Here is a 22,230-nt window from a genome sequence, read left to right on the forward strand (position 1 = left end):
CTCAACATTTTACACCTCAGAGTGTACACTCTTTTCACCAATAAACCCTTTGAAACGGGAGAGCAGGTTGCTAAAGTACTGCCAGCACCCTCCAATGAAGTTCACACATGGTATAAAACAGGGTGTAGTGGCATATTGGAACTTGGAGATGAAGAGCAGTGACCTTTACAGGCCGTGACCCCCCAAAATAATCATATTTGAACTGGGGAAGGGGTTTGCCACGTTTTTTTTCCCCCACACAGTAGGCGTTCCAGCATAATTTCCGGGTGGTGATGTCACACGCATACCCTCTATTCTAGCCAACTGTCGTTTTCTCGCCGCTCTCTCGATCAGCCTTCCTTTCTCAGTGGCGTGCACAGACATTTAGAGGGGCAGGTGCTCAAGTTAAAAAAGGGCACCTTGTGCAGCGCGTGGAACCGGCCGGTTGCCTTAATCTATTTTGGGCGGGAACCCCTTTTGGTGTTAGCATTATGTTATGCTTTAGCTATTGAAAAATAGCAGATCTACAAGCTCATAGCGCGCCACCGAGTGGCGCGCTATGAGCTTGTAGGTCTGCTATTTTTTTAAAATCAAAAAAAAGAAAGAAAAAAAACGTTTTTTTTTTTTTTTTTTTTTTTTTTTCAAAAGGGCACATTGCCAAAAGGGCAGGGGGTGCTCTAGCACCCCCTAGTGTCTATCTGTGCACGCCACTGTCCTTTCTATTGGCTCACACTGAATTCCAATGGAAATCACGTCTCGTATTTTGGTGCTTCGCAGTGCATTAGCTGTAAAGAATTATAGTGTTCACAGTGCCTAATTATCTCATAATGGTAAATGGTGCATTTATACAGTATAGCACTTTTATCCAAAGCACTTTACATAGATTGTGCATTGCATTCACCCATTCATACACCGATGGCGGAGGAGACCATGCAAGGCACCAACCTGCGCATCGGGAGCAATTAGGGGTTCAGAGTCTTGCTCAAGGACACTTCGACACTAACTGTGACAAATGTTTATGTCACTTTGCATTAAATTAAAACCTGAAACCCATCCAACTCTTGGTAATGCACTTTTTAATGCACTGTTTATTGGTCTTTTATTGTAAGAGCAATAAAGCTTAGGTTCTCCAGACACAAATTATACCTTGCACTTATTGACACCTTATTGTCAAAATGAGCCCCCAATGAATGCTTATGTACTGGTGCTCATCTATATAAGGACTCCAGAGGGCTAATTAAATAATGTCTTGAGTCTGGATTTATATTCGCTTGTAAAGGTGACTCCACACCAAGCAAACTTGTTCAGACTAGTCAAAGACTAGACACTTAAAACTGACAGATTGCAACAGACTAGCATTTTTATTCAGCACAAAACCAGTCGCCCGACGAAACATTATTTTTCCTCATGCAAATTGCAGAAAGCAGCCTGCAGTGCAGTTTGCAGTGTTGCCAGTTCTGCTTATTATAAGCGACTTTGGGCTAGTTTTTCTGTAACACAGCTTAATATCCATAGTTGCCCGTTGCTTTAGTTTGGGCTTAATTCTAAAGTGTAGTTGCTTATTTGGGCTTGCTTTCATGATTCTTTTTGAAAATAGCGGATGTAGTGGTGAAACTGGTTGCTTCTTTTGGGCTTGTTTTCATAGACCTGGTCGCTTGTTTCACTCACAGAATCTGGCAAGCTAGCTTGTCACCAAACTGGAGCACCCGCAACAAAACAAAACACACAACATTTTTTTCGCTAGCTTTGCTTTGGAGTTGATCAATTGGTATATGAATTGAGAGTTGACATTGAGAATAATTATGGTATCTAGTTCACACTGCACGAGTAGTCAGCACTGAAACATGACGAGTCAGACGAGCAGACGGTAGAGAACCACTCTACAGTGGAGTATTTACCCCCTTATCACTATAACACGGATAGAGTCGGCTACCGAGGGTCGCCAGCCTCTGTTCTTCATCAACGGGTTCTCACGCGTCTGCAAGGCCATATGGACGGCAAGCGACGGGAGCTTGTCGTCGGGAGTCTCCTGCCGACAAGCCAACGGCGCAAAATCACGAATGAATATGTGGAGTTGGCTTTAAATAAATGCTACCTGGGATGCCTTAGGGCAAAACGTTCCTTCTAGAGCCTTCTCACAGTCTTCTCCCTGGTTCAATTGCAGCCGATAGTATCGCTTTAAAGGCTTGCTGTGTTTCTTCTGGTCTTTGGTATGGCGTAGCTCAGATTAGATTTTGCTGCAGAGGAAGGAGATTCACAGGAAATGGATTGAAAGCTGATTGAAAGCACAGAAGAAGTACCGCTCGCGGCCAACAAGACTGTCAAACTTGCAAACTTGTACAGTATCGCCTTAAGGAGCATTGTGATTACCAGACAGCATGCATTATGATGTCCAAACAATGTAGATTCCATTTGATCAAAGTCCATTTTGCTGAGAATCCTTTTGAAAATATTGCTATGTACGCATTTTGAGGATGTTTTCAGTGCGACCCTAAAATGCTATTTTAAATATATCCTTTCAGGCCATGAAACAAGAAAACACGAGTTTTTCATATTCAACGGTTCCGTTTATGCACAAGAGCATGAACTCAAAGTGAACCAAATACGCCCACCATCTTATACTGTACTGTACATACTCTATTATGAGAGAGGGAGAGAGAGGACGAGTGAGGGGTGAGAAAAGGGGAGAAAGTAAGGTTAAGGAAAAGAGAGACCGGGGGGATGAGGAAGCAAGGAGAGAGTCAGGACCAATGAAAGGAGAGAAGGCTGAGAGACACATCACTCTCCTGAGGAAAGGAATAAGCAATCAACAGAGTAGAGAGAGAGAGGGGGGGGTGGGGGAGGGGGGATGGAGTGCTAGAAAAACGTGGGCTGAGGAAGGGTAGAGAGATGTGTTGAGCAGACGACGGGCAGATTAAACTATAGAATGCTTGTTCTGAAAGCCACAATGGTCTTTCCAGTATAGCGTCATGCTCCAATAAAATGTACTACTCCTCACCCACCCCAAGGTGAAATGAGGCAATTTGCACAGTGAACAGCACAGCAGGAGCCATAATGGCTCGCCAGAGGTGTACAGCGACTCGGATCTAGAGAGGGAAATGGATTATGATATGAAGACTGCAGCAACAATGCATACACATTACACACACACTTACATATACTGTACATAGAGTACATACTCCATTCAAATGAACGATGAAAGATACGCTAGATGCAGAGAACAGACAGATGGATAGGCAACTACAGACGGACATACTGAGAGACACGACTGGAGAGACAGAGAGACAGAGAGAGCCTGGATGAGTGGCAGATTGACAGGGAGGAATGGCAGTGACATACATCCCTTCAGGGAGCCGCTTTTCGCAGACTAGCTTCTGACTGCGACCTGCATCATGACCCCCACCCACACACGCACACGCACGCACACACACACACACACACACACACACACAAACACACACAAACACGTGCGCAGTTGCGCACACAAATAGATACAGTACACTCAAACACATTGCGTCAGATCAGATGCCAGCCACATGCATATATACTCATGCATACACATATTATTGTACCACTGACGACACACACACACGCACACGCACTTGTGTGCGTGCGTGCACACACACACACATGTGGATCCATTTGTACTCTTTCAGAGTTCAATTTACACTCAGACGTTGCAGTGTAAGGTGTATTTGAAGTTATGACGGTTCAGCAGGGTTTTATCTCTCACTCATCCTCCTCGTCTTCACCTCCCCTGTCCTCATGCTCTTTTCCAATGCCAGTTTGGCAGGGACCAAAGCATTGTCACTCTCTGTGCCTATTTCTTTCAATGTATTTCTTTCACTTGTTCATGTGTATGGACACACACACACACACGCACGCACGCACGCAGCCACGCTCGCACGCATGCGCACACACACACACACACACTCACTCACTCACTCACTCACTCACTCACTCACTCACTCACTCACTCACACACGCGCTTTCTTCTCTCTGACTTTTCTTTTTTGTCCTCCACTGGCAATGGTACTGGCGATGAAAGGCAGGGGATGAGGCTCATTAAAGAAGAAAGGTGCTCTCTTTCAACCCTGAAGGTCTAAGTGGAAGAAACAAAGCGGGGGGGGGAGAGAAAGAGAGAGAAAGAGAGAGAGATAGAGAGAGAGAGAGAGAGAGAGGTGTATGCCAACTGAAAGTGCTTCTAGTCATTAGGCGCTGTGCCATGTCTCTAAGCTTTCTGCAGAAGCTGCATTGGTAAACCTGCCAAGGTCACAGGTCCTCCTGTAAAAATGGGGACGAGCGGAGCTGCTGTAGTTTCAATGTCAAAGGAACCAGTGGTTGCAGTGTTGTTGCTTAGTTTACAGTGTTGCTGTGCGTGCGTGCGTGCGTGCGTGCGTGCGTGCGTGCGTGCGTGCGTGCGTGCCAGTTTTCAGTCAATATGAGAGTTTGGGTGCGTTCGGATATACAGTATAGGCACACTGAGCACGCTGCCAGTACAAACTATTAGGCGAGTGTGCTCCCGTTGCGCATTTCCGCACACAAGCCTTAATAACTCTGGGGATCAGTTCAATGCTATTTCCTGGCTGTAAATGGATTAATGGTTATTGATTGTAATTAGAACGTGTCCCGTCTAATTGGGCAGAATCACTTTGCGCAGCACTTTGTTTTCATTGTTAAGTAGTTAGTTAGTTCCCAGTAGTGTTCATTATGGCAGCCAGTTGAGATTTACTCTACAGTTTGAGTCTTTTGACTTAAATGCACTTAGCATTAGTCACATTTCAGTCATTTGATTATTATAGGAGTACATTTGATTTGAATGCATTTGCTATTGTCAGTCAATTTGGCCATTTGGATCTTTAAAATCCATAGTGAGTGCACTGGGCCTTTCATCAAGTTGCCTGCAGATGTTGTATTTCTTATACAATGCATAACAAATGATAGCATGAAAATGTCAATGGAAACAAGCCCCTAGGGCTTTTTGTGTTATCCTTTTAGCATCAGTGTAAAATCGATTCGTACCACTATACTATTTGCAAACTGTTAGTAAAAGTATCCTACTATAAATGCGCCACATCTCTTCGTACGTGCGTGCGTGCGTACGTACAGTATGTGTGTGTACGGTTGTAATGCACGTAAATCGAGAACCGTTTGACCCACCGACTTCACATTCGACACACGCGTTCCACACCCCCACAGGGAGTGCAGTGCCTGGTTGTCAAGAACCGCCACAAAAGGCCTCTTCCCGGGCTCTGGACAGGGCCCCTGCCCAATGCCCATGGTCCATACATGGAGATGGCCTGTTCTGACATCACAACACTCCATATTTGGGCATGACTGACTGACAGAATAGTCCTTTACTCCATATATAGGAGTAAAGGGACACAGAGAGACCGATCCAGAAATCTCCATATATGGGCATAAAAGGGACACAGACAGATGGGTGGAACGGGTACTCTGACACGGGTACAACGGATATTGCACAGCCGGGTGGGGAATGGATCTCTAACTTCCATCGTTACCGACTCGGTGCTCTACAGCCGGGCACCGGTCTAGTTCAATCAATCGAACTCCTTCCCTCTATAACCCCACCTCTCTCTTTCTCGTCCTCTCTCTCTCTCTCTCTCTACCCACCCAGATACATTTGCCAGTAAGGTAGCAGCCATCCAGGACCAGTACGCCGACGCCTCCATCGGAAACGTGACGGGATCCAACGCGGTCAACGTCTTCCTCGGCATCGGGGTCAGTCGACTGGCACACTCACAAATTGGTCCACTCACATTTTACGAGATCAGGAAGTTGTAACTCAAACGTAAAGTTCGGGAAGTACCCAAATTCAAAGACCAGGGAGTGTAAAAACCTCCCATTATCGCTAATGGGATACTTGGCTAGCGTACAAGAAGGCATGAAAACACTATAAATAATCCTAATATTAGAATACAAACATAAAGGTGCATGACAGATGGCATTGGTCCAGCTCCTAAGTAGATTTTTGGATGCTGCAACCAAAGACGGTCCAAGTACAGTAATGGTGGCTTCTGGTATGATTAATCCATTGATACCTGGAACGCATCCATGTCACGTTAGCGTTAGCGTTTTAAACATTATGTTATAATTTAGCTATTGAAAAATAGCAGATCTACAAGCTCATAGCGCGCCACCGAGTGGCGCGCTATGAACTTGTAGGTCTGCTATTTTTGAAAAATCGTTAAAATGTGCCTCAAATCTTTCCGAAAATTGTCATTATTTAGAAAACTTTTTTTTTTTAAATTTCGACGTCAGGCCTGAATGGGTTAAGAATAGCAGTAGTTGGGGTTGTGGACATGCAGTAAGTAGTATGGTGGCATTAGCAGTGGCAGAATTAGTGAAGGTCTAATAAGATGATGATAAACTTTATGACAATAACAACACAGAGATTGAATTCCAGACTGATTTCACTCCATAAAGCCCAGATCAATTAAAAACATAATAAACATTGCCTCCAGTGTTTCCAGAAGCACAAGGAAATAATACCTTGTATCACTCTGAGTAATCCCTGTTAAGGCCATTATTAACACATTATTTGACTCCATCAGTCTATAGAGTCTATACATTCTATATAGAGTTTCAGCAATAATAGAAATGGTGTGGACATACTCATTGCATACCGTAGTTTGGTGAAAGTACCAAAACAGCAGGAACCTTATTAAGCCATTCTGTACGGTAAGTCGGTAACCCCTTTTGGTGTTAGCATTATGTTATGCTTTAGCTATTGAAAAATAGCAGATCTACAAGCTCATAGCGCGCCACCGAGTGGCACCGAGTGTCACAGCTCAGCAATATTTTCGGACCCAGTAGTGTCATCAATACTAGAAGGCATTTCATTGGCATCCTACTGTTGTTTACCACCTTCAACTCATACACATTATTTTTCTGGTTATGCTGGTCCATGCAATTTTTTTTTAATATAGCGCACGCACACACGCACGCACGCACGCACGCGCACAATAATGATATGATTTACTACTGACATGTTAATATATTCATCTTTATTCTACTATCCTGTGGTAACAATAACAAGTCAGTTCGCATTAGTTATAAGTGTTCCACACTGGTTCTAGTGTTTGTTTTGAACTTTCTCCCGGTTCTCTTGGCCACCAGTTGGCGTGGTCCATCGCTGCCATCTACCACAACAGCCAGGGCAATGACTTCAGGGTGGACCCGGGCAACCTGGCCTTCTCCGTCACGCTCTTCACCATCTTCGCCTTTATATGCGTGGGAGTGTTGATGTACCGGCGGAAGCCCGAAATCGGAGGGGAGCTGGGCGGCCCGCGGACCGCCAAGGTCCTGACCTGCATGCTGTTCTTCAGCCTGTGGCTCATATACATCCTCTTCTCCTCTCTGGAGGCCTACTGCCACGTCAGGGGCTTCTAAAAGAACAGAAAGAAAGAAGAAGAAAGAAGGAAAGAAGGAAAGAAGGGAGGAAGGGAGGAAAGGAGGAAAGAAGGAAAGAAGGAAAGGAGGAGGCAGTGGTGAGCGGGTGTAAACTGAGTTGGATAGATGTACAGATGGATGGTGATGAGATGGGGAAAGAGAGGGTAGAAGGATGGTTGTGTGTGTGGGGTGTGTGGATGAGAGGATGGGGAAAGAGAGGGTATAAGGATGGTTGTGTGTGTGGATGAGAGGGTGGAGAAAGAGAGGGTAGAAGGAGGGTTGTGTGTGGGGTGTGTGGATGAGAGGGTGGAGAAAGAGAGGGTAGAAGGATGGTTGTGTGTGGGGTGTGTGGATGAGAGGGTGGAGAAAGAGAGGGTAGAAGGAGGGTTGTGTGTGGGGTGTGTGGATGAGAGGATGGGGAAAGAGAGGGTAGAAGGATGGTTGTGTGTGGGGTGTGTGGATGAGAGGGTGGAGAAAGAGAGGGTAGAAGGAGGGTTGTGTGTGGGGTGTGTGGATGAGAGGATGGGGAAAGAGAGGGTAGAAGGATGGTTGTGTGTGTGGATGAGAGGGTGGAGAAAGAGAGGGTAGAAGGATGGTTGTGTGTGTGGATGAGAGGGTGGAGAAAGAGAGGGTAGAAGGATGGTTGTGTGTGTGGATGAGAGGGTGGAGAAAGAGAGGGTAGAAGGAGGGTTGTGTGTGGGGTGTGTGGATGAGAGGGTGGAGAAAGAGAGGGTAGAAGGATGGTTGTGTGTGGGGTGTGTGGATGAGAGGGTGGAGAAAGAGAGGGTAGAAGGAGGGTTGTGTGGGGTGTGTGGATGAGAGGATGGGGAAAGAGAGGGTAGAAGGATGGTTTGTGTGTGTGGATGAGAGGATGGGGAAAGAGAGGGTAGAAGGATGGTTGTGTGTGGGGTGTGTGGATGAGAGGATGGGGAAAGAGGGTAGAAGGATGGTTGTGTGTGGGGTGTTTGGATGAGAGGGTGGAGAAAGAGAGGGTAGAAGGATGGTTGTGTGTGGGGTGTGTGGATGAGAGGATGGGGAAAGAGGGTAGAAGGATGGTTGTGTGTGTGGATGAGAGGATGGGGAAAGAGGGTAGAAGGATGGTTGTGTGTGGGGTGTTTGGATGAGAGGGTGGAGAAAGAGAGGGTAGAAGGATGGTTGTGTGTGGGGTGTGTGGATGAGAGGATGGGGAAAGAGAGGGTAGAAGGATGGTTGTGTGTGGGGTGTGTGGATGAGAGGATGGAGAAAGGGGGAAGAGAGGGTAGAAGGATGGTTGTGTGTGGGGTGTGTGGATGAGAGGATGGGGAAAGAGAGGGTAGAAAGATGGTTGTGTGTGGGGTGTTTGGATGAGAGGGTGGAGAAAGAGAGGGTAGAAGGATGGTTGTGTGTGTGGGGTGTGTGGATGAGAGGGTGGAGAAAGGGGGAAGAGGTGAGCTGGGCAGAACCGGCGGAAGGATGCATGAGATTGGAGGCATAGACAGATAGGGAGGGGAGGGAGAGGAGGTGAATAGATGAATGGCTGGATGGGGAGACAGAGGAGATGGTTGGATGGGTGGGTGGGTGGGTGGGTGAGAGAGGGAGATATGGATGGATTGGTGGATGCATTCATTGATAGGAGAGAGAGAGACAGAATAATCAATGGATGGATGGAAGGATGCATGCATGAGTTAGGTAAGGAATAGAATAGAGGGTTGGGTGGATGGACAGATGGGTGGGTGGGGGGTTGGGGGCGTTGAATGATTGAGGGGCAGACGTATCAATGAAGGGATGTGGGAATCCAGAGTGTTTCCCATCCTTGCTCTCCTCCTACATGACTGGCCGAGCAATGGACAGACGTTGACCAGATGAAGAGGAGTGTATGAAATGACGGAGCATGAAAAGACGTCAAAAACAGATGAAGGAAAGCAGTGGGAGGCAGCTGGACAGAGCTCCCCACACCCCCCTCTGAAGCTGTAGAGAAAACCATCCATGTTCATTTTCAGTCTTGACACCTCACTCACTCATTCTCATACACACACGCGCATGCGCGCGCGCACACACACACACACACACACACACACACACACACACACACACACACACACACACACACACACACATACCATCCTTATCTACACATGAAGAAAAGAAACTCACAATTTTTTTTTTGTTGGACCAAATGAAGAACGCCCTATTGGGGTTGAACATGAGACTCCCTGCCCTAGCTCCCAATGTCCTTCTTTATCTGCTCAATGCCTGCCCGTGTGCGTGTGCGTGTGCGTGTGCACGTGCGCGTGTGTGCGTATGTGGCATGCCTCTTACTTCAGTTTCTCTGACCCCTCATCAACGCTCCTCCTACTGCAACTATTGCCTCTGTCATCCCCCCAGCACTCAACAATGAAACCCATCTCTCTGTCTCTCTGCAGGACTGAGTAGGACAGATAAAAGACAAAGACAATGAACTATTTTGACACCGCTGTCCCCAAAGGACATGTGGTTGTCTGTATTGGTATGTACATGCATGAACAGACCAACTTCAAGAACTACTACAGAACTGTTCAATGATGTGTGCGTGTGTACGTGCGTGCGTGCGTGTGTGCGTGCGTGCGTGAGTGAGACGATGGTCAAGTACTGTGAGGAGCGCTCTCGTCTCGCTGTACGTGCACGAGACAGATTTTGGTTTTGCATTCATTCATTCTCCCTCTGGGAGCTGCTTGCCATGACCTTTGACCCTAGCTCTGACAACCTATAGTAATGCTGAGGTAGAGCCTTTTGGCGGGAGGGTGCGTTCGATGAAACAAACCGCTCTCTAAATAAGTTATGAGAATAGACATGTAAATACAGAGACAGGAACATATACTTTGCAGCTAGTTCTCCTTTCTTTTCAGGCATTTTGCGTTCCTGAACGTACCAATCTTGCCACTTGTTTTTGTAGTTTGCTGTATAGATGTAAACAATATAAGGTCTAATTTAAATGAAGGAGTTTAGCGTTGTTTTACCTTTAATAAGGCTATGTCTGATAGGACAAATGGCCATTGAACCGTATGAAACTGTTATTATTGCCGTTGCATCATAAATCTTAAGTTAAAATTTCTGTAGTTCCAACCAGTTGTTATGTTTTCTGGCAGCTGATTGTCGTCATGGTGTTTGCAGCGAGATTTGCAGCAAGATATAAGAGATATTAGGTACAGCCCTAGTGTGTGATGCTGATGCATCATTCCTCCAATCTCATTTGTTTCTCTGGCCTCTTTCCTACTGGCTAAAGCTATCACTCATCAGCCTCTGCCATTGGCTCTGTTGTGTTTTAAGCACACACACCCCCAGCTTGTCTGTGGACAAATTAATAAATTGCTCAAGGGCTTTGTAAAAAAAGAAAGAAAACCCCCTACCATCCAGGAATAATAACTAATTTCACTGACTGGACCAATTAAAGAAGAGGTCATATTTGCTAACCATCTGTTGTTAACCACCTGGAAACATGAAAAACAGAAGATGTGGAAATAGTGTATGACCTGGCGTCCATCGTCCTGGTTTGAGCTCAAAGTGGAAATGGACTTTGGCTTGGTTTTAATCTAAAGCCATCCATACTGCAATCTAGCAAAAAACAAAGCAGGCTAGGGGATTTTGTTTGTTTTTTCAGGTACTGGCTAGAAAACAAGCTCTCCAGCAATTCTACTTTGGGCCTAGTTATTATACACTGAAACGTTAGTTAAGTGTTAACTAATTCTGTATTTAGGATAATGTAGGATTAACAGTAGAAAGCCAAGTCAAATAGTTAATTTCTGTGTTAATTCCAAATGGTGTTGGCATGTTGTGCACTGCACATATCCTAGTGCTTGGAGAGCTAACTGATGTTCTGTCATCTTCTGTGTAAAACAATGAAAACGGTTAGGAGCTAGTGGACTACAGTACTAGTTACTAACTACCTAATTGTCATAGCTGAGAATTTCCTCTCCCACCTGTTTTAAGGATGCAATAGGTATTGAAACTAAACAAATGTTTCCATTTGTCGTTTCTTTTTTGGCATACTTGTATCTGAAATATACCCAAATGTACTGAAAACAGGTACTGAAATACATTTCCAAAACTGATATTAAGATAGGATTAAGCCCACACTGACTGCCTGAGAGGTTTACATTTTAGACTGTTAAATATTTAATAAGGTCAGCCAAAACCACAGAAACCCGAATCAGCCTATAATATAAATGGCCTTCAAATATGACTCCTTCATTTGTATGCCAAGGGCATGGTATTGTGTTAATGATTTGTCCAGAATTTTCCTGCTGATGTGGTGTTTTATACTTGATGTGTTATATAATTGTGATATTATAAATGTCATCTTTAAAGTAGTCTGGGTTAGGCGTGTAATCATGAAAAATATTATATAAAAACTTCACAGATTTCTATCCCAATGAGACATTAGAGGAGAACAGAGCCTTTTATTGTATCAGTGTTTGGCAAACCTATTTTCCCAACTTCCCAACGGGATTCTTAACAGGAATGTTTCATGAACTAAATTGATAAAGAATTCCATTGAATTAAAGTACCTTTGCCTATTGACTGATGGAAATTTCAAGAAACTGTTGCTTGCATCTCCATGAATGTGGCTCAAGGACGTGGAACTCTAGGAACAACATGTCTACAATACAGATTAGAAAGTTAGTGTTGGACTATGGCGACACAATTTGGAATCTTGAACAATAAATTACACTTGGAGGCCTAGTTCTTAAAACATGGAGTACTAGAAGACGGGGGTTTTCTAGGTGTCCTGTTATTTGTTTGCCAAACTCTATACTACATTAGGCTCTGTATTAGAGTACTCCTCATTTAAAGGCCTTGGAGTGGCAGTTTACCCCTGTTTTGTCAAAGGGAAATCTTTCTATCTCAAACTTTCTGTTTGCAGTCGGATTTTCTATCCAACCAACCAGCGAAAGCAGACAAAATCATTTGTTTTAAACCTAACCAGATTATTTTTAAGATAATTTTGTATCCAGTTTTCTCTTCACTGAATTACAAGTACGACTGAAGGCTTTTACACTTCAAAGTGTATTGCTAGCAAATATGCAAATTAGAATTAGAACAATTTGCATCACATTTTTTTAATAATTTCAACAAATTGACAAAACTTAAAACACAATCTAATATGATGTTGGGTATATTCCGCAATGTTTTGCATAAGTTTACAAAGCTTAGTCTTGCTGTGAACTTGAAAGTTATTCTCAACAAATTGAATAGCTTGTAATAACAGTGGCACAAGATGGACAGCAGTGGATCTAGGAAAAGGGGGAAAGATTAATGAAAGGTTTTCCACTGAATAATACTTTTAATAGTTTGCAAGACTGTTTCTCATCAACATTTTTCAGATCAGAAGTTAGCATTTTATTATTTTTGCTAGCAGCACATTTCTCAGTGTACCTGCCCTGACCAAGACTGGTGTGACGTGAAGCTAATCACGGATGAACGACCACTGGTCAGAATTATGAGGATCAGAACAGGAAATAAACACCAACCACCACCAGACAAAAAACTGAAACTGCTTGCAAGTTTCTGGTATGTTTGCTAACTCTACTATCAACTTTGACCGGTAGCCAATTAGACGGTTTTCTATATTCCAAAAGGTTAATTTTGTCTGGTAAGGCAGTTGACCTCTGATTTTAGAATGTATCAGCTGCTGTGGCTGGTGGAGGTTTCCTACTCTCACTTGGGTTTGGAGAGTTAAGCCTGACTTACACTTGGTTACTTGCTGTGTCGTTCACCAAAAATATCTACAAGGTCAAGTATAAATCCGGCTGAAGGGTTTTGCTGGTCTCTTGCTGTACAACATGTAACACTAAAAGGGAACGTACAGCTAGACAAATGAGCTATAGAATAGTGTAGATGTTTTTATTGTTATTCTTTAGTGGGTGGGTTTTCGAAAAGGGGTGGGGTTTGTGAGAATGGGTGGGGTTTTAAGTGAAGGAGACGCATTGCACTGGTTCCTGTCGTTATGACGTTGTTTGTAACAATGTTGCTTCTAATCTAAACGACACCGATTCTGATGTAAACGATAACAAATGTTCCTTATTATGTAAAAAAGGGAAGGAAAAAAAGAGAAAACAACATTGTGTGCCATGACAATGTTGTTTATGTTGTAAACGTTGATGACACACAGTTGCCACGGCGTCATTCGCTTCCCGTCTGTCTGACGGAACAACGGAACGGATGAACAGACAAATAAACAAATGAAAGGACATTCCTGCTGGCACGCTCAAGCGGCCTTGCGCTGAAACATCGCTGAGGCGAACATGTACTGTAGGGGTGGGTGGGGTTGGGGTGAAATGGCTGGCAACAGTACAAGACTCGTTCCCTTATCCTTCAAGTGATATTAACCAACTACGACATGAAACGACAATAATAGGCTAATGAGGATGAAGAAGATGAAATGGTGGGGGTGGGGGGGGGGGGGGGGGGGGAATTATATATATATGTGAAGTTACAGCCATACATTGATTCCTGGGCCAGTGAGGCTAAAGTGGATTTCCCCTGCCCAGCATGTGTGTCGCCATGGTCCCTCTCTCTCTCTCTCTCTCGCTCTCTCTCTCTCTCTCTGCTGCCAACATACTGAGCAGCAAGCATTTTTCACTTTTGCTTCTCTCTCTTTGTCTCTCTCTCTCCCACTGTCTGTCTGTCTGTCTGTCTGTCTGTCTGTCTCTCTCTCTGTTTTTCCCGTCTCTGTATTTTCCCTGTCCCCCTATGCCTATGTTTCCATATTTTTGGAATGTCAATGTGCTTCTTGTCGACACTGTGCATGAATGATAACATGTCTGTATATAGTATAGAGAAGAATTGTATCCCATTCCCTGGTGTTGATAAAAAAAAAAGGTTGTATAGAATCATGATTTTACGTTTTATGTCTTTACTTTTTCGTTTTTGTTTGTTTCAATTTAATTTCTTTTTTTTAATTATTTCCATAGATCCTAACGACGGTTTTTGTCATTTTAATGACAACTTATGTGTTTGTTTTCTTGTTGGTTTTTGGTTGGGAGGGGGGTTGGGAGGGTTTGACTTGCACATTATTAATTAATTGAATTAAGATTTTTTTTTCTTTGATTAAAAAAGGCAATATCTGCTGTTATTGAATGAGAGGTGAGATCTTTAGGAGTTATGTATCTTAAATGAATATTCTATATGGAAGTTGCATGGATTATTTGTACAAAGAAAAACACTGCTTGCTACTTCTAAAATACTGTGGCTGTGTTCTTTGACCGTGGAAGAGGAATATGTACATCAAAAGGTTATTTTGTCATTAAAGAGATAAAAATGATATGTATATACTGTACAGTGTTATAAGTGGGGTCGCCACTCTACATACAGAAATAGAGTGTTAATTCTACATATTTATTTAAAGGGGGGGAAATATACAACACTCACTACACTCAAGAATGACATATATTGCCTTTTTGGAGAAGTAGTAGTTTGCTTCAACTATTTTTTTTCCCTCTCTCTCTCACTTTCCCTTTTATGTTCCTCTTTCTTTCCCACTCTTTCTCCCCCTCCTCCTCCCCTGGATTCTGTTGTTTTCTTTTCATCCTCTTCACCTCTTTGGTTCTCTCTCTGAGCATCCCCTCGCAGTGGAACTCAAACGGTTTAATTTCAACAACTCCCATAACTCTGAGAATATGCAAATAGAATGTACACTCTCAGAGTTACAGACCTGTAGGCGAAGGGTCCATTTAAAAACCCCTCAAGGAACGCTGATGGTCCCTGGACCCCACTTTGAGACCCACTGTCCTACAGTATAATTATGTTCCTCATCTTTTCCGTTCATTGCTTCGGAGGAAAGTTCAGTGGATTAAGCACGTGAACCCTATAGCTTCCCTATTCTGGGACGAACATTCAGTGAAAATAGCCGATCTAAGAGCTTATCAGCTATTTTCAGCAAAGAGATTTGGTGTAGATGGGGGAAAAAAGGGGCCGTCTAGTATAGACCCTTGGGGGACTCCGTTCTATGAAGTACAGTATACTAGGGTGGTTAAAGAAGCTCTCATTTGTTCAGACTCAAACGATGTCTGTGTTGCTTGCCTCTGTCCCTCTTTCACCCACTTGTCATCTGTGAACCTTGAACTATACCCGGCTGCCGGGCACATATATATTTTGGTACGTCTGTGTGTGTGTGTGTGTGTCTCGCAGTCTTTGTCTCTCATTTTCTAATTCCATCCAGCTGTTGTCCATTTCTGGGTGGGCCTGTCTCTGTGCGTCTGTGTGTATCCGCATCAGTTTAATGTTCCGTGTGTTTGCCAGATTCCAATCCGTCCACCTCTCTGTACTTGTCTCATTCAGAACCACCCCCTTCACACACGGTTCACAGCATCTGTTGTTTGCTTCCATCACAGAGCATTTCTGTAGGCCTATAGATACATTTATTGTGTTTTTCTTGCATCTCCTTCCTTTCACTCTGATCTCTTTCGATTTCCTCCCTATTCTCCCCTCCTCTCTTTCTTCTTTTCCCGTCCTCTCCTCTCATCCCTGGCTCTCCTCTGTCACACAAGGTCTAGTTGATGATTCCTCATGTTAGCCTATCAGTTTAATTGATTGATTCTTTTTTGGCGTGTTTCTTTATTTTTTTCTAAATTAAGCCAATAACCCCAATGATCATAATGTTGGTAATAATGAAGACAATGTTGATTTTATTCTATTTTATTATTTCAGATTATTCTGCCGCTGTCCTCTGTGCGCAAGTGTGCAGTATGTATGCGTGTGTTTTTATTTTATTTTTTAATGATTTTCTATGATTTGTGTCTGTTGCACACCAACTGCTAGGAAGGAGGTTTGGTCTGCGTGTTGCCACTAACTGTGACTGCTATACATGGTACTTCTGACACCGCTGATCAAATAAAGTTTGGAATACCCTGTTTCAGAGACCCCCATGACTCCCTGGATTTCTGGTGTGTATGCGTGTGTAGGAGAGAGAAAGAAGAAAATAACACAGAGTCTCTGAATATCAATATTGTATCTTATTCTGCTATATTTTCCTCTCCTCCCTCCCTCCCTCGTGTGTGTGTGTGTGTGTGTGTGTGTGTGTGTGTGTGTGTGTGTGTGTGTGTGTGTGTGTGTGTGTGTGTGTGTGTGTGTGTGTGTGTGTGTGTGTGTGTGTGTGTGTGTGTGTGTGTGTGTGTGTGTGTGTGTGTGTGTGCGAGCGTGCGTGCGTGCGCGCGCGCACGCGCGTGCGTGCGTGTGTGTGCATTGCGTGTGCACACACATTAGTACAAGATGTAATTTTTTGTGCCATGTTCCAGTCAAGAATAACAGTTTTTGAATGACTGACATCTCGTCTGTAGAGATGAAACTACAGAACATTTTCCAGTGAAAGCACCAGCACATTATTCAACACTTCAAACCACAGTTTCACAATACAGTCACAGCTTCTCTCACACTGCTCGTACAAGTAATTAACATGTTTCAATATCCTTTTATGGCGCTGTTATTTTGTATTAGGCCTACAGATTTGGGGGTTTTTTTCTGCATTTTACTATTTGACAATTCATCAGATAATTAAAAAAATATTCAGATAAGGCAATTATGCAGGCCATTCTCATTATTGGCTACTTATTAACTCATATAAATAATATTGGGATTAAAATAAATGGAATATTCCTGCATAGTGTCATGGTCTGTTGTGTGTATGGATAGGTAATGCACCCAAAACATATACAATAGGGATGCATGTGGTTAAATATCTAAGCCGAAAATTGCTGATCTACAAGTTCACACAACACAGCGATGCGTTGCGCACTTACAGTTGTCTTATTTATTTCCAACGAATGCTTGTGCCAAAATAGGGACCATATAAGGTTCATGTTGCCACTGAGGGGGTTGCAGTGCCACAGGTCAATTGGCAACAGCAGGATAGCATCTTCACAAGCTGAATTTCATCATGTAGTAATAATGGAGTGTCTGACTGAGGAAGTGAGGCACCAGCAGTGGGCCAATGTGAAGCAGTAAGCATCATGCACACAACCTGTTTAGACCCATGGGGGCTGCAGCCTGATTTATGCTCCGTTGCACGCTGAATATAGCAGGCCTACAAGCTCTCAAGCGTCGCATCTGTGACTGCATGTGTTGATCATGCGTCATACATATATTACGCTTTACTGACTGATGGCACATCTGTTCTATTAGCCCCGGACTGTGTTCTTGTGGCCCTGGTTATGGATGGTTCTGTTCTATTAGCCCCGGACTGTGTTCTTGTGGCCCTGGTTATGGATGGTTCCAGTGGTGGAAAACGTACCAAACTGGAAGTTATCCAATAACGGTGGTTATTTAAGCAACATTTGCGAGTACTCATGATTAGGAGACGCATCTCTGATGCTGATCAAGACAGAAAACACCCTTTCATACACTCATATGACTATTCATAGTCTTGGGCTTTGCGCGTGATGACGTGGCACGCATCCAGGGTCTGGGTACATAGCGTGGCCACGCCTGCACGCGCCATTCAGTTACCTTTTCCTTCTGCTATCACAAGTGAAAAGGACAACTGCGGCGTAATTACTCGCAAATGTTGCTTAAATATCCACGGTTATTGCATTGTTATTTTAAGGAACATTAATGCTCGTAATTACGCATTAGGAGTATTCATACACTCCCTTCGTTATCACAAGAGACCGAATCCTAGGGCTGCACCTGTCCTTAAACGGTGACCACGCCCACATAGGACCATCAACATGCCACTGAGGCCCCGGGCCTAGTGGAGTTTCAAGGTCAAAGGTCGAGGCCCACCGGGTCCCTAACCCAGGGGCCCCGCTCATATGTAAGGAGCTGACAACCTAGGTTGCCTCATATGCTCTGAATCGAACATCCTGGCCTAACCCCCTTAAGTAACCCGGCCCCTTGGGCAAAGGACTAGGGGGCCTGAGGGCGATTCCCACGCTCCTCAGCAACTTGAAGGACTGCATGAGCCACCGAAGGCTCAGTAACGTCCAGGTTATAGAACCTTGCAAACGTCGAAGGCGACGACCAGTTCGCCGCCAGACATCCTGCACTGAAATACCCTTGTATTGGCCCAGGATGCCACCACACTGCGGGTGGAGTGAGCCCTCAAACCCACAGGTGGCAAAACACCTCTGCTGGAGTAAGCCAATTGAATGGCTTCCACAATCCATTGGGACAGCCTGACCTTCGTCACCGGCTTCCCTTTGGCTTTTGTGCCCCATGCCACAAACAGCTAGCTTCCTGTTCTGATGGAAGCCGCCCTGGCCCTGACCGGGCATAGGGTATGCAACTTCTCATCCTCAGCCGATGCAAAAAGAAAAAAGAAAACGCCGTATGAGGGTGTCTTTACTCAGAGCCTTATTGTCAATGCCAATATGGCAGCCAGGTTCACCTTCAGTGAGGAGAAGGATGTGCCTTTATCCAGGAGCCCCTGTAGAAAGGTCAGGACCTCCTTCTTTGAGGCCTGGAAAGGCACGACCTGGCCAGGCCGACCAGCGCTAGCCTCGTGATACTAATATACCACTGCGCTGGGCTACGTGCTCGGGGCATATGCATATGCAATAGGGGCGGGTGAAGTGTGGCTGCGCCAGGCTAGACCAGCGCACCAACGCTCAAAGGCCTTCCATGCTATATCGTACACCTTTCAGGTGGATTGGGCCCCAGAGGTCCAGGGTCCCTGGGTCTGGGTGGAATATCTCGAACCTCGCCTGTGTGAGCAGGTCCCGTCTGAGTGGGAGCTGCCACGGCTGGACGTACAGGAGAGGAGCTATTTCCGACCTCCAGGAGCCCCAGGCTGGGGCCACGAGGAGTAGAGACAACCGTCGAGTCCTGACTGTCCAGGGTGGGCTTGATCAGGTTGACGGGAGGGAACGCATACAGCAGCCCTTGTGGCCATTCGTGGGCCAGGGCGTCCACTCCTAGCGTTGCCGTCCCTTTGATGGAGAAGTACAGGTTCTCCTCTGTGGCAAAGAGGTCTGCCACTGGGACCCCAAACCTGTCCCATAGCTGGGACGCTACTAGCGGGAGTGGTCCCCTGGACAGCAGGTCCACTCCTGCGTTCAGGAGCCCTGGGACATGGCATGCCTTGATCGAGAGGAGGTGCTCATCGCACCACAACACTAGTTGTCTTGCCAGAGCATGCAGGGTTGGGGCCCTTAGTCTGTCCTGTAAAACTTGGCGTAGCGTAGTTTGTAGTAACTACTGGGTACAATACTAGTCACCTCGCTGTACCGAGTGTGGGAATCACTCGTCCTTGTGAGATATATGGTACTAGTATTAACTTATAGGCTACTCTCGGTGATAACACAGTTTGATCTGTGCAGAAAAAAAGATGAATGGCACGTGCAGGTGTGGCCACGACGCTATGTACCCAGATGCTGGGCGTGTCATCACGCACACAGCCCAAGACTATGACTTTGTCATGTGAGTGTATGAAAAGGTGTTTTATGTCTTGATCAGCATAAGCATCAGAGATGCTTCTCCTATTATACGTAATTACGAGCATTAATGCTCCTTAAAATAACTTTTTTACTTAAAAGTATCAATACTTGAAATAAGTCCAGAATTCAAAATGTACTTGAGTAAAGTACAAAAGTGTTGGTATTTGTAACCCAGGTCCAGAAAGTGGCTTAAAATGGCCAGGCTAAATCACTCTTAACAATACATAGATAAAATACAATGGATTAAAATGGGCTAAATCATTCTTCAATATGAATAAGTAAATAAATAGCTGTTAAAAAGTCCTCAATTATTATTAAAAAGTGACAATTATTTCATTCAGTCATATCCCCTCACAGTCACTACACTAAAACTATACACAGAAAACCCCCTCAGATCAGTTCAGCCGTCTGAACGAGTGTCAAATTTGTCAATTGAGCCTGTTGCCTGTGTGCAGGGACAGCAGGTGAAACGAGTCCTGTTTAAGAGAATATAGAATAACTGCTATGTCTATAACCAAAGTATGCCTCCCGTTGTGAGGACCAACATTGAGTCATCTAAAGCAGTACTGCCGATTTCATTTGCAAACCTTGGTGAGTGACAAACAAAGTGTTTGATGCTGCTAGTTGGCTAGCTGAAGTCCTAGCCCCATATGTGCCTGTAGGGAGAGGGCACATATGGCTGAAGTCCCAGCACTGCTGGTGACTAGTCTGTTTGTTCAATGAAGAATTTGGTAATGAAACTGTAATTTTTTAAAGTTTGTTTAGTGTTCAGTTTTTGTACTCAAGTGTATTATTCCTTTTGGTAAAAAGAATGTGTTCTCAATCAATGTCACTCATTTTTATTTGTAGTGTCAATTGCTGGACCCTGCAGTTACTAATTTGACCATCGGTGAGAGGAACATTTATTTTATTGTGTTTGGACTAATAATAAGTACTGAAGTGAAACCTTATACAGAATTGTGTTTATGAAGGTAATGTTTTAGACATTAACACAGAGATGCATCTGGCCTTGCTTTATGCAGGTCAGCTTTAAAAAAAAAATATTGTATTCATCTGTTCTGATTCAGCCCGACTCTGGTCGGCCCAAGGATGGCGAGCTGCCCGTGATTGGAAGAACCCAGGCTGTGTTGAATTCTCCTCAGGACAGACCCAGAGCCGTAGACCTTGTTCCCCCCAGTGTGGTAGGAAATTGTCTCACATACACTGCCCTGCAACAAGCAGTGCAGTATTGGGCGGTGATACACACAGACTACACACACTTGAACTGGACATTGTCACACGCATACTCATTACACCCTCTGCCCTGTGAGGAACGGTGCAGGACTGGACAATTAAGAATTATAGCACACACACAACTCTCTGCCCTGTGTCTGTGGGACTATTTCATAGCCACTTAGTGGTGCAATTGTAATTATTGTTCTGATAATTGTAGTATGTGAAGTGTTTATTTTTGGATTCAAATCCTAATTGAGTAAATGATTTTGAAATTCATTGAATACGAATGTTTCAATACTGCAACTAAAGGTGGCCTTACACTAGCCGATTCTTTTCAATCTGAAATCTGATAGCACCACACACTACAGGATAATCGGAGCGGGGCAGAGCAAATATCAAACATTCTTGATGTTGAACGGGCCGATCCCGATCGCGCTTTGAGCGGCCCCGAGCAGATCGATTGAGTCGGGCACCCCCCGAGCGTCAAAAAATGCCCGATTATCGGCTAGTGTAAGGCCACCTTTAGTTGCACAAGGTGTCAATCAGTCAGGGCAGCCCTGCTAGCCGTGTGATGGCCTTATTGTTCACATCAGAAAGTGTTGGTGTGGGAAGTCCGATAATCTTGCCGGAAATGTTTTTGTCAGAGCTGGATGTGGATTTCACATCTGCTATACAATTACTATAACGGTGGTTCTCAAACTTTTACATTTCAAGGACCACCATAACTCGGAGTGTACAAATGAAGAGTTACAGACCTGTAGGAATCGTCTACCCTATTTTCCCATGGGCGGAGAGTGCCAGACAGTGGAGCTGGTCCTCTTATTGAAGCGAGGTTTCTTTGTGTTGAACAACATCTCCAGGTTGGGAGGTGCGATGGTTCCAAACAGAGCATGGAGGTCTGGAGTTTTTTTTTTTTTTAATATATATATCCCATGATTTTGTAACCCATTTTTTCACCCAGTGTCAATTATCTAATGTAATCCTGGGCGCTACACTTCCTCTGCCAACCTGGGGGGGCAGCGGACTGACCTCATGCCTCCTTCTATGCATGAGGAGTCCAAGCTGCTTCTCTTTACACCTGACAGGGGAGAGTTTCCCTGGCCGGACGTAGCGCGTGGAAGGAACACGTTATTCTGACCAGTTCCTTTTCCCCTCCATCAGGCGCCCCGGCTGGCCAGGGGGAGGTAGTTTAGAGACCAGGATTACTGCATGTTTTTGTGAGGTTACCTACCCTAGG

General features: G+C 44.6%; 1 protein-coding gene across 1 annotated transcript in view; it reads left to right on the forward strand.

Annotated features, from left to right (window-relative positions):
* The window catches only part of slc8a1b (solute carrier family 8 member 1b), a 169,612-nt gene extending 161,978 nt beyond the window's left edge, over nucleotides 1-7,634 (forward strand). The window contains exons 10-11 of the mRNA XM_079513128.1: nucleotides 5,618-5,721; nucleotides 7,120-7,634. Coding sequence (XP_079369254.1) covers nucleotides 5,618-5,721; nucleotides 7,120-7,392 — 377 coding nt within the window. The 3' untranslated portion in view covers nucleotides 7,393-7,634. The remainder of the gene's footprint in view (nucleotides 1-5,617; nucleotides 5,722-7,119) is intronic.
* The last annotated feature ends 14,596 nt before the right edge of the window (nucleotides 7,635-22,230 follow it).

The sequence above is a fragment of the Electrona antarctica genome (assembly GCF_951216825.1).
Source record: "Electrona antarctica genome assembly, chromosome: 10".
Classification (NCBI taxonomy): Eukaryota; Metazoa; Chordata; class Actinopteri; order Myctophiformes; family Myctophidae; genus Electrona; species Electrona antarctica.